The 13,054-nt window shown below is 34.6% G+C and overlaps 1 protein-coding gene across 6 annotated transcripts in view; it reads right to left on the bottom strand.

Annotated features, from left to right (window-relative positions):
- Window positions 1-13,054, bottom strand: part of SYNE1 (spectrin repeat containing nuclear envelope protein 1) — a 438,352-nt gene that overhangs the window by 234,160 nt on the left and 191,138 nt on the right. For all 6 annotated transcript variants that reach the window (XM_076002855.1, XM_076002857.1, XM_020287266.2 and 3 more), the window contains 9 exons: window positions 11,733-11,912; window positions 9,194-9,344; window positions 8,709-8,867; window positions 7,324-7,506; window positions 5,247-5,348; window positions 4,392-4,595; window positions 3,207-3,414; window positions 2,216-2,328; window positions 450-655 (listed from right to left, as the gene is read on the bottom strand). In XM_076002855.1, the coding sequence (XP_075858970.1) occupies window positions 450-655; window positions 2,216-2,328; window positions 3,207-3,414; window positions 4,392-4,595; window positions 5,247-5,348; window positions 7,324-7,506; window positions 8,709-8,867; window positions 9,194-9,344; window positions 11,733-11,912 (1,506 nt within the window). The remainder of the gene's footprint in view (window positions 1-449; window positions 656-2,215; window positions 2,329-3,206; window positions 3,415-4,391; window positions 4,596-5,246; window positions 5,349-7,323; window positions 7,507-8,708; window positions 8,868-9,193; window positions 9,345-11,732; window positions 11,913-13,054) is intronic.

Raw genomic sequence — 13,054 nt, 5'->3', positions numbered from 1 at the left:
TTACCCTCATTAACAAACATTAATATTACTGATTTGAATCGTCATCCACAGAATTCAATAGTTGCTTTCTTCCATGACTCTATCTAAGGAGAAGTAGACACAAGAAAAAGGCTTGGCTAATCTAAAAACTGAGGTGTGAAAGTTCTAATATCTTGAGTTAACCAAATAGACAAAAAATATATGTTTTTCATCATTTATATCATTTTCAATTACTAGTAAATATAATTCTTTTGTTTTTTTTCTATGTAGAAAATAAAGCCAAATGATAACTTCAGACTCTGAGCAATGGATTACTTTCCTAGTATCAACATGTACTTAAAGTCAAAGTTTATTCTAATTTAAACTCATAATTTCAAATATTGTTTGTTTATTTACAAAACTCTTTTTCTCTAAGTCTTCAAAAACACATTCAGTGTATGATGAAATCTATATTTATCAAAACAACCTACCTCCCAAGTTCTGAAGCACAGTCTTGGAGACTCTGTTTGTCTTTAAGGCATTGTTTCAGAAATGCCTGAAACTCTTCATTAGCCTTTGTAATTTGTTCCTGAATGCTACCGACAATTTGTTTAGACAAATGTGCATATAAAGTCTGTCCTTCTTGAGTCACCACATCAAGCTTGCTCTGCCCATCACTGACTGAGTCCAGAATGTTCTGTTTCAGAAAATAAAGGTCATATGAAATATTTGCTATTATTCAGCAACCCTAGTGCATGGGAATTGTCATTATAGTTGTGGGCTGAGACCATAGAGCAAGAAAGAATAACAGAGTTCAAGGGAAAAAACTGTCTAACAGGGTTGGAGTGAGAATGATGCATACAATTGGATATAGTCAAGGCTCCTTGTTGAGGATGGTGCCAGCCAGTCACTGGGACCACGGAGGGCAAAATGTGAACAAGAGAAAAGTCCTCTATCAAGGTCTCGTTCTCTAACTCTCCTCGTTCTCACCTTCCCAATCTGATCCAGGCCCCACTGCCTCTCACAGTTAATGTGACAGCACTCTAACTGGTTAGCTGTTTCCAGCCTTTCCTCCTTCTCCTCTGATCCACCCTGAACACAAAATCCCATCCTCAGGCCCCTTCTTTCCCTAGTATGCACCAAGATCTACACACAGCTTCAACAAAGCTGAAGCATCCCAGAATGCAGTGCTAGCTCTGCCTCTCCCCAGAGCTCCAGAGTGGCATTTAAATTGTTGCTCCAGCGGTTCATTATGGAGTTCACTGCACCTCAAGCTTAAAAGGAGACAGTTGCATGTATGAATTCACCACACCTCCTGCAAAACCAGCTTCCTTTGCTATAACAATCTTCCTACCCTGACTTCTAATATAATGAGTTCTCTAAATCATTTTTATCACTCATGAGGCCCCCAAACCCTCATGGTCCTTATTATGTTAATTTTTTAAAACTTTTTTTTTTATAATACTTAATATCAGACGTCCTCCAGCTATGGCCCGTGGGCCACATGCGGGTGTTTTTGCCCGTTTGTTTTTTTACTTCAAAATAAGATATGTGCAGTGTCCATAGGAATTTGTTCACAGTTTTTTTAAAACTATTGTCCGGCCCTCCAATGGTCTGAGGGACAGCGAACTGGCCCCATGTTTAAAAAGTTTGAGGACCTCTGCTTAACATAGTGCTTTGTTCAGATTAGCTGCTTGAAAAACTTGGTGCAAACCTCATTTGAACCTACTCCTCTGTAAATAATTTCTTAACTCTGCTTCACCATAGCCTTTTCTTTTCTGAATTCATACATTTTTCATAGTCAGTAAAACCTATAAAACCTGTAATATCTTTTACTTTAATCTAATATATCCTATCTCCACATTTAGACCATAAGTTATTTAAAAAAAACTATAAGCTATGTCTTCTTCTTTTCAAAACTCTCATACAATAATAATGTAACATAGATATAATTATTTATACTTTTACTTCTATAAAAATTAAATTAGGTTTAGTTTTGAATGAATTACAAAGAATGGTTAATAGGCTAAAAAGAGAGAAGAAAGGAATCTAGAAATTCTCTAGCTCCAAATTACTTTTCTCAAAGTACTTTTTACTTTGCCTAGCTCTCCTTCTGACTCAATAAGCCAAATTCTGTTAGGGAAGAAGAAAGGATGGGCTCAAATAGGAAGATCTGAAAAACATGATTATTTAGGTCCGACCTCAAGGCACCTGAGTGCAGTTTGGGGCAGAAAGAAAAGGATACCAGCTTCTGTACCTGAAGGTCATGGAGCTTTGCCTCTAGAACTTTGCTGTCGCCGGTTCGATCTGATGATTCTTTTGCTGCTGCCTTTGCTCCCAAAAACCATTCTTGGAATTCCTGCATGGACTCTTTTGGAAATAACGAAAATCAGGAATAAATCTAAAGCATTCAATGAGTTCCCAGGATTACCACAATGAATTGTTTCTGGCCCTCCGCCTATCGCCTCTTGCATTCCAAAATATTCCAGAAAGAAAATGATAATATAGAAAGTAATACATCATGATCTTCAACCCTGACTGTTCATGGTAGGATTGAGAAGTTATATCAGGGAAAAGACTAACATTGGCGTTCCCAGAATGTCTGATTTTTCCATTGTTTTTCTTTCTTTTGGTGAAGAAAGATAATTAATTGACTCCATATGTAAGAGTGCAAGGGGAGAAATGCTCCAGGGATATTAAAGCCATTTTCATGGCACAGGGGGAAGCACCTCCTTTTTCCTCCTCTTTCTACTAAGTTGACTTGGAGACTTCTTATGCATCTACATCAGAGCACAGGCACAGCTGTGTGGCAGCAGAGGGGGGACAGGATGGGCAACTCCTGGATTTTGTGGCTGCCTTTGTTTCATGGCCTCTCCTAACACCCAAGCTTATTGTGTTACTTCGTCATGACATAAAACATTCCAGTAGTTACTTGGACAGTGGCTGCTGGCCACTTGAACAGTGGAAGTCATTTTCCACACACATGAGCTACATGCAGAAAATCCGGATCAAATTCAGAACCATCAAATGGTGGACTCCTGCTGTCTTGGGAAGACAGAAGAATTCTGCATAGGGCGAGAGGCCTGAGCAAAGCACTTTCATTGCTCAAATCTCAAAGCACAAATGAATTTAAAATGATATCCTTCTGGAAAGTTTTCTCAAACTTTTGCTGGCAGTTTCTAGGCAGCATTTGGTTTGGATTCTTTCTTGTAAACAAACTGTTCATGCTAAGGCCCATCAGAACTCACCATTGAAGTGTTTTTCCAGAGAATCCTGCAAGTTGGCCTGGGTTTTGGAGCACAACTGGCTCACAGCTTCGTGTTTCTTTATCAACCCAGTCATGGCCTGGCCTAGGGTTTCCAGCTCCGCGGAGTGGTATTTGCGGCACAAGCTATTGAGATTTTCTTGGGTAGAGCTGATGTTGCTTTGCTGACTTTGAAGTTCTTTTTGCATATCCTACAGATTAAAAGTATATCATGAAGAATACTCATCACATTCAAGAGAGATACTCCATTTACTCCACAATGGTATTTTTTTTAAATCTGAAATTAATGCTTTTGAGATCCACTCAGTAGTGTGTACATTTTGGTGGGACTTTTTGCATATTTGTGATAGATCTGTATTGCTTCTCTCAGAATTTTGCCTGTTCTCCTTAGGAATAAACAAGGGTTGGGAGGTACCTAGGAATTGAAATATAGTCTAGTATTTCAAGCAAATGGAATAGGTTCTTATGGATCCCAGTCCATGATTTTGGTTTTAGTCGCTTGATTAGAAACTATCACAGTTCACATTCTTCAATAGGCCACTTGAGCTTCGTTTAAGGGTCACGGGCCACACCAAAAGCACCAGTACTTAATGTAAAAATATATGCCTTTATTCTCAAGTACAGTAATAAAATATGCCAGAAGAGAACACACTGCATATGTTGAGAAGTCAACTCAATGCACATCCTTTACAGAAGTTGATCAGGAATTTCATCTATTAACACGAACAGACAACATGGAAGTGGAATGTTTTCTCAACTTTTTTTTTTCACCCCAAATATACTGTTCTCTAGGTGAAAGAAGTCATATTGACCAATAAAAATAACTGATGAAAAACTATGATATTCAATTTAAAAAATTCATGAAAAGTGAAATATTTCCTCTATAGGTTTCATTTATTTACCAAAAAATAAAAATTAAAAAAAATCATTACAGCAATGCATGCTTTTCTAGAGTATTCTAGAGTATTCATCTTTGATTTCATAACATCTTTGATTTCAGTTCTTCACCTGTTGCTTACTTTGCTATGTTCAATGTCATGAATAGTTGGTCTGCTGTTAACACGGGTAATTGAGAGCAGAGGTTATATTTCTTATTATAGTCACCACAAAATGGGAGAACTAATATCTTTATTTGAGTGGAAGCACTTAACAATAGTTTATTACCTACCTTCACTTTCTTTAATCCCTCACAAGTCTCACTTTGGGCACAATTCATCAATGATTCTTCCACTTTTGTCAGCCATGCTGTTATATCATTAACAAATTTCTCCACTTGTGTGCGTTGAGCAGTGAAATCTTTCAAGGTTCCTTTTGCTACTTCAGTTATTTCTTTGGCATGCTCCAGTTTCTGCCTTAAGTCTGCTTCAATAAACTAAATATAAAGCAATATTTTTTAAAATCTGTGAAGACCAGAACACTTGTTCCATAGGAATTCTGTTCATATGCAGCTTGTCAAAAACACATAAGCTTTGTCATGAGAGCCAGATCCAATGCTAATATCCCTTTTCCAAGAAGAAAAATCAGTGGGCACAGTTGTCAAACATATTAAGTGATGGGAAAATAGAAAGAGTAAGGATTACAGTTAACACTAGATACAAAGTGGCACTTTTGACTGAGGTTACAGGCAAATGTGAGATCACATTCAGGAAAGAGTAAGACCTACACAGGGTCTAGCAAGAGGTGACCAAAATCTGTTCTCAAGTTTCCCTGAAAGATCTTTAAACTATATTTCAGAAGGATTGACTTGTCTGGCCCTCTAGTTAGTAAAAGGACTTATATTCTAAATTGCAAAACAGTCTCAATAATAATTCAAACATCCAAGCCTATTTGGTAATCAAAATTTTGATCCCCATAAAATCCATATATTTTCTTGGAATTATGATGATGATAACAATTAGTATATATACAGATATACATACACACACACACACACACACACTTTTTGAGAGAGAGACCTAGAGACACACACATCAAGAGGGGGATTAGTACACGGTAGTTATCACAAAACTAATTCAGTGCTTACCTGAAGATCTGGTGGTGTTTCCAGATTTTTAGTTAGTTCTTTAAGATCATTAACTTTGGAATACAGTTCTTCCAATCTCAATGTTTTGTTTTTAACTTCAGACTGCCAAAATACAAGACAAAGGGGAGAAGCTTTGTCTAATCAAAAACACTGACATGCTATATTCAACATTTAATAATTTTGAAAACAAAATTTATCAAAATACCCCAACTTTAAGCTGTGTAAAAAAAAAAAAAGGTTTCTATTTCCTTTCCTGAAGGCTGTCATAAATGTGGAAAAACATTACCATTAATGTTCACTTGGAGTGTAAGAGAGTATGCAGAACTTTCTCTCCACCCACTTTTATGAGAAAAAAGCTCCCGGAAAAAATTAAACACTAACCAAAAGTCTTGAGTCAGTGAAGATTTTCAATAGGCTGTCATTTATTCATTAACTTTCATATCACTGGTTACTATGGTAGCGTGAAACTCTTAAAGAAGCATTTCAAAGCAAATACACATTGGGAGTGCAGACTATATGTAAGTAACATGGAATAAACATTTCAGTAAAACTTGGAAGGACATTAAAGCAGAAATCAGGTTAATTAGGTAAGTGCCATATAATATTTTATCTTTTTTTTTTTTTAAATTAATACTAACCTAAAAAACAAAGAAGAACAATCAGAGAATCATTTTGAAACAATTAGATGCTTGCAACCTTCATTTGTTATTTGGGGCAACAAAGGAACATTTAATAAGTTATTCATCTCAGCTTAAAAATGGTATTTTGGTGTTTTGTGGATACTAATAAACCACCTGATGGTTTCAATTCAGAAAGAATGTATTTACTGTATTTATGTAGAATAATAATTAGGAAGTAATAATTTCTTGGTGGTAATTACCTTTGTTTTTAATAGAATTTTTTTGTGAATTTATTTGTAGTTTTTTTTTTTTTTTTTTTTTGAGATAGAGTCTCACTCTCTTGCCTGGGCTAGAGTGCCATGGCGTCAGCCTAGCTCACAGCAACCTCAAACTCCTGGCGCAATCCTCCTGCGTGAGCCTCCTGAGTAGCTGGGATAGTTTAATTTTTAATGATGGTTGCTTTTAACACTGTCACAAAGTTTCTAAAAATTTAACAATCAACTTTTGTAGCTGGTACAAATTGGATCCAACCCAAATCACTGTTTGAACTGTGATCTTAATTTGACATCAGAAATAGTAACTAAAGAAATTGTAGTATCCATCACCCTTGACAGTACTTTCAGTCTAAGTAATTTCTTCTACTTCTGATTGCCTTAGAAATCAGAATTAGATTATAAAATATCTAGAAAGTTCTCTGGATCAAAGACAGCTAAGTGACTTAAGTAGCACAATTCATTCGCCTATATTTTTTCAGACTAAAGTCATTCTCTTTTCATGCTATTTCCCCTTACCCTGCTTCATTTTTATCATAGCCCAGTTACTATTTGGCATTTTATATAATATATATTGCAATGTAAATTCCATGGGGGTAAGGAAAAAAACTTTCTTTTACTATTATATTTTCAGGGTGTAAAACAGTGTCTGGCATGTGTTAGGTGCTCAGTTTAAAGTCAATTGGTGCCTAGAGACTCTCCACGGGAGCCCGTGACACTCCAATCTCCAGTTTTCTTCCATTTCTGAAAAGGAAGTGGAAGAACCCAGCACATAGCATAATAATGGCACATGGAAGTCCGCAGCAAACGGTTTCTTCCCTTGGAATGAAGAAACATAGATACTAAATATCACTAAATTAGAAACACTTCCAATTTGGCTTTCAAGTAGGAAGGTGCCATATTTTCAGATAAATGGGAAAAATTATAGATTTTATAGACTTTTACTTTTCTACTAATACTACAAATTAACAGCACCACTAGGAAGTGATAAAAATGTCAAAAAACTCTTATCCATAACCTATTCAAATTTCAAGTAAATGGGAAAACATAGTTACGAGTTTCGTAACACTCTTGTGTGTCTCCAAAAAAAAAAAAAAAGAATTAACTTTTAAAAAAAGACAATTTTGTTCACATTCTGGTCAACAATGTACCACAAGCTCCTGTATGTAGGCATAGTCAATTTACCTCAAATTCTTTAAGAGATTCTTCGGCTCTGAGGCTGTTATTCAGGTTGCTGACATTTTCCGCCAGCTGTGGAACAGAGTTGTTTGACCATCCCTCGATCTCATCCTTACTTGAAAGCACCTCATCCCAAATGGACAGGCTTACTCTCAGCCTCTCCATGTTTTCTTCAATTCTCTCTGATAACTAGGATGGAAAACAGAAGCCATAGCATTAATAGTCTGAGGCCTTAAAGTGCTCGTTTCTCCCTCAAAGTACTGAAAATGCCAGTGCCTCCTTTCTTCATCAGAAAATTATATTATAACAAAGTTTTGCAAAAATTATTGTAAGTTAATTATTGCTCCTGATTCATGCTAACAAATACATAGATTGTTTCTGTCCTTGAGAGAGTAGTCAGAATTTCTGAAACATTAGATTTTCATTTGTAAATTGGGATACTAACAACAGGTCTATTGGAATCTACTATAATATTACTCACTATAAGGGTAAATTCTATAGGATCAAGGTTTATCTAGGGCAGTATCGTATTTATTTTTGAAAGTAATACAATAAGCACTTTTAATGCTCAGTTATAGTAATGAGCATTAGATTCAAACATATTTATAATATAAGTAAATATTTATGAGAGCAACAAAGTTTGCACATTTAAAGTATTACTGCTTAACATTTTTCCTATAAGAATTTTCTTTTAAAAATGGTAGTATATTGGGTTTTAAGATGTCCTCAGATTATTTTATTATATTACACAAATATCAATGTTTGACTAGTAAATTTAGCTTTAGTAAGGGAACCCACTGTAGGTTAAACTTCTGAACTTAGATATTGATAACAGGACAACAGAATCACTGTCTTTTTGAGCTGGAAGGCAATGTAAAATATTTATAGATTCATATATAGAGTCTCAAGGATATCAAGTGACTTGCTCTATGATGGCATAGCTACTAAGTGACAGAACAATAACTAAAACTCAAAGATGTAAACTATAAGTGCAATATTTTCTAATATATTTCCAATATTTCTAAAATATTTTCTAATATTTTCTAATTATAGACTTATTACTTTAAATTATCACATTTTGTGGTTTAATATTCTATATGATATTTATAAATTATTCTTCTATTTTTATCCATAATTCCATAGTTTTGAGAGGAAAAAGATTCAAGGCAATTTGTTATGTCTGAAGCTATCAAGTGAAATTGATAGAGCAAATAATTTTTGTACTATTTCTAAACTTTATGTGATCAGCATTTTTCCTCAGAATATCATTTTGCATTTAACATCGAAAGCTAAAAGTGGAATGCACATCCTTGAATAATCCTTTGGCCAAAGATGTGATGGAGAGATGTAAATATTTAAACCATTCTCAGAATCCCAGGTGACCATCTTACATCCAGCCATTTGTCCACGGTGTTCTCCATGTCTGTTTTTACCAAGATGAAATCACTACTGTGGATTTTTTTCAGTTCAGATAACAAATGTTTTCCTTTACTGTTAAAATTATCCAACTCTTTCTGTTTATAATTCATTTCATTCTTGACCGTTTCATGCTGTGGATATAAATGTTTCCTTAATTAATAAAATAATCAGTGATAAATCCATAGTTTAAAAACATTTGCCTCCAAGAAACTTAACTCATGATTGACCTCATGCAGAAACTAGTGATATTAATTAATCATATGACTATATATATCATTTTCTTGAATTGCTAGAATCCTAGGGTATCAGTATTCCAAGAAGAAAGAAGTTGAGCTTGTTAGCATGAATTATCCACATCTAAATGTACTGACAAGAAGAATTATGCAGAGAATCACTTTATGAGTAAGAACAAATCTACTAAACTTGTCTACTAAAATAAACAAATTTTGAATTTTACCTTGGAAAAAGCCCATTTAAGATCCTCTTGATCTTTTATAGTAGTTCTGGTTCCAACCACACTGCTGGCATTTTCTATGACTTTAGACACGGCTGACTTTAAGTTCTGATATTCTCTCACTAAGTCAATAAGTCCACAGCATTGACCCTGGCTGTAATGATTAAAGAAAATGTATCATTTAGTGTCATGTGTCAGGAAAGGAAAGCATTCCTTACAATTAGACCTGACATATCATACATGAATATATTCCTGGATGCTGGAGCCAAGAGAAAACCATATTTCTATATACTGAGGTCAAAATAGTATAGCTGGTTAATGCTACTTCATTCTAATGTCCCAAATATTCTTCAGGAATGAAGAATGCACACAACCATTGAAACAAAGTCTATGGACTCATTGACAAAGAAGCAATATATGTTCTTGACAACTCAAACTTACTTAAAAGAGTCACCCAATTTTTCTGTTTTTTTAGGTGTTTTTTTTTCCCATTCTGTTTTAATAATTTCATAATGGCAAATATTGGGGGAAGGGAGAGAAAACAACAATAGAAACAAAAACACTGGTCAATAATTAAAATGCATGTGAAATTTTCTCTTGTGTCTCAATGTAACAAATTTTCATTGGATATGAATTCCTTGAAAACTGTCAAAATAAAAATATAGTTTTTATTCATAAGAGTAAAATGCCTTTCAGCAAGCAAGTCTATATCTAGAAATTTTTCCAAAGAAAAGGAAGTAGGGCGTGTGCACTTAGATTACTTAGATTATTTAGATCTAGGTAAAATGATATATTTTTATACCTTTATTTGTAATAGGAGAAAAAAGTAGAAATAACCTAATGCTACAAATAGGTCAATAATTGAAAAATTCTAATATGTTCTTATATTAGAACACTATGCAACCTCTAAGAAATTATAATCTAGGAGAATGTTTAATTACATGGAATGAAGTTTATGCAACATGGTTAAATTTAAAAAAGCCTACATTAGTAGTCTACATTATATAACGTGCTGTCAATTTTGTTTAAAAGGCCTTTGTACATAATATAAGGTGTAAGGTACATTTTAAAAATGCATATGAATGTTCAATTGTTCCAGCACCACTTATTGAAAAGACTATTCTTCACCATCAAATTACCTTTGAGTCTTTGTCAAAAATTAATTGACCACATATGTGTGGGTCTATTTTCTAGATTCTACTTGTTCCATTGGTCCATACGTTTATCCTTTAGCCAGTACCACAGTGAAAGCAGCTAGTGTGAGTCTTCCAATTGTTTTTCAGAATTGTACTGGCTATTCTAGTGGTCCTTCTGCTTTTATATATAAGTTTTAGAATCAGCTTGTCAATTTCTATGAAAATTCTGTGGGGATTGTGGTAGGGATTGTATTGATATTAAAAAAGACCCCAGTAACAAAAAATTCCCCCCAAAATGGCCAATTTGAAGAGGTATTTTATTAAAGAAGATATACGGATGGCAAATAACCCATTAAAATATGCTCATTATCAGTCATCAGGAAATACAAATTAAAAAACACAATGAAACATCTCTACACATCTATTAGAATGTCAAGCAAGAATATAAACAAAAATTTCACTATACCAAGTGTTAGAAATGATGTGGCACAACTGGAACTCTCACACATGGCTGATGTGAGTGGAACATTGTGTGACTCCTTTGGAAAATAGTTTAGTAGCTTCTTATAGTTTGGTAGTTAAGCATATCCTTTACTATATAACCCTGAGTGCCACTTTTAGATTATTTACCCAAGTGAAATAAAAACATATGTTTACACAAAAATTCAAACATGAATGTTTATAGATGTTTTATTTATAATCATTCAAACTGGAAGAACCCAATTGTCCTTCAACTGGTCCACCCATACAATGGAATATTTAGCTATAAAAAAAGAATGAACTACTGATACATACACCATACATTGTGCTCAATAATAGAAGCCAGACTAAAAAGGTCACATTCTATTAACATATGGCTCCATTTATATATAATTGTGAAAAAAGACAAAACTATAGATACAGGAAATGGATCAATGGTTTCCAGGGCTGGGGGTGGGGGGAAGAAGTAGAGATGAGGGAATTGAGATTCTCAAGATGAGAATTGTTACTATGAAATTCAATAGCTGATAGTTACATAACTGAATAAGTTTGCCAAAACTCATAAAATTGTACACTAAAAAGAGTGAATTCAAAGTACTTAAATCATACATTAATTATAAACAAGCACAACAAAAACAGAAAAAAAGGAAAATTGGGGGTTAAAATTCTTTTGGTTGCACTTAATAATTGTTGACAACTCCTGCTTTTAAGCATTGAATTTCACATGTAATTATCTCAAGTCAACATCCTCAATAAAGTTCTATAGCACTAAAATTTTTAATGTTACTAAGGCAACACAGAATATCTAAGAAGGCAAAAGATATTCAACTCTTGATCATATCAATGCAAATTAACAGTCAATGGCCCAATGGCACAAAATAAGTGGGAAGTTAAAAACATACACTGTTAGGTTTTTTTTTACTTACTTTTCATGAATTAGTTTTTTGGTATCATCCCAGGTAACCTCTAAGCGATTTATCTCCCTGTCAACTTCAGGTGCAAAAGCTACATCTTTCTGAGCAATTTGCTTAGCCTTGTCTTTCAACCAACATAATTCATGCTCGTGAGAATTTAATTCATCTTCTAGCTGATTGAACACTCGCAACCTGTGAATTAAAATGTTAAATTACTAAAGGTAGTTAACTAATATTTCTTCTCCATAAACACAGATAAGTCCATAAAGCACATATAAGATAGCTAGAAAAAACTTTTAACACAGCAGTTAAATGAATGAAAGATGCTTTTAAAATTAATTTTGCAAAATACTCAGATTCTGGGGTACTCAGATTATACCTCAAAAATTTTTGAGAGTCATTCTTACCACTTACCTGCCATCTTCTATTAATTTTATATTCTCTTTCTTCTTTGCTTTGATGGTGTAAGACTTTTAAGACTAAGACTGATCTTGTAGGCCAAGTAGGTGAATACTTATTAGAAAGTTATTGGGAAGAAATGCTTCTGGGCCATGAGGTTTAATCTTCGTAAATAATATTCAAGGATCACAGGTGTTTCATTCAAACTCAAAATAGTTTTACTGAGCTCTCCAAAAAGTACATATTTTAAAAACTTAAATTACCTACATTATTGAAAAGATTACCTTGAGAAAATGATCAATTTTTTTTTGTCCCTAATCTATTAATAGTGGGGCATTTGTACAAAGTGTCCACATGGAGACAGTCACTGCCTCCTTCATTCTTAGAGTTTGGTATGGTGCTTCAGAGTTTATAAAGTGAGTATGCACGACTATCCCATTTAATTCCCCAAAGTGGCTGGGGGTAAGCATTTTCATTATCCCCACCTCACAAGAAGACAGCTGATTTGCTCAAGGTGACACAGTGAAACATAAGCATGGCTGGCATTTAATAAGCCCATCGATTCCATGCAACGTTTCCTACAGCTGATGTGTGACTTTGGTGTTGAGTTCAGTGTTGAGGTTACTGATTTGGCTCTTGAGCCCAAGCTGGGCTTTCTTCTCCAGCAATTTTAGGATCCCCCATCCACTTGGCCTGAGCAGCCCAGAGAGGGGTCAGCCCCCCTGCAACACCAATGCTTCTGCTGACTTCCTGGGTGAGTGACACTAGGCATCTTGCTCTCTCTTTACCCTGCAGGCTACTTTTACTTCCAAAATCCCATTCCCTTTTGTAAATGTATTGCTCAACTAACAAAAGAGTTTATTGCCCATGAGGGGTATAACCTCAGGAGCCCAGTTTTTAGCCCTGATATGAACTCAACCATCATCCAACTAAAG

The sequence above is a fragment of the Microcebus murinus genome, chromosome 5, assembly GCF_040939455.1.
Source record: "Microcebus murinus isolate Inina chromosome 5, M.murinus_Inina_mat1.0, whole genome shotgun sequence".
Lineage (NCBI taxonomy): Eukaryota > Metazoa > Chordata > Mammalia > Primates > Cheirogaleidae > Microcebus > Microcebus murinus.
This window is presented reverse-complemented; position numbering and strand designations above follow the sequence as displayed.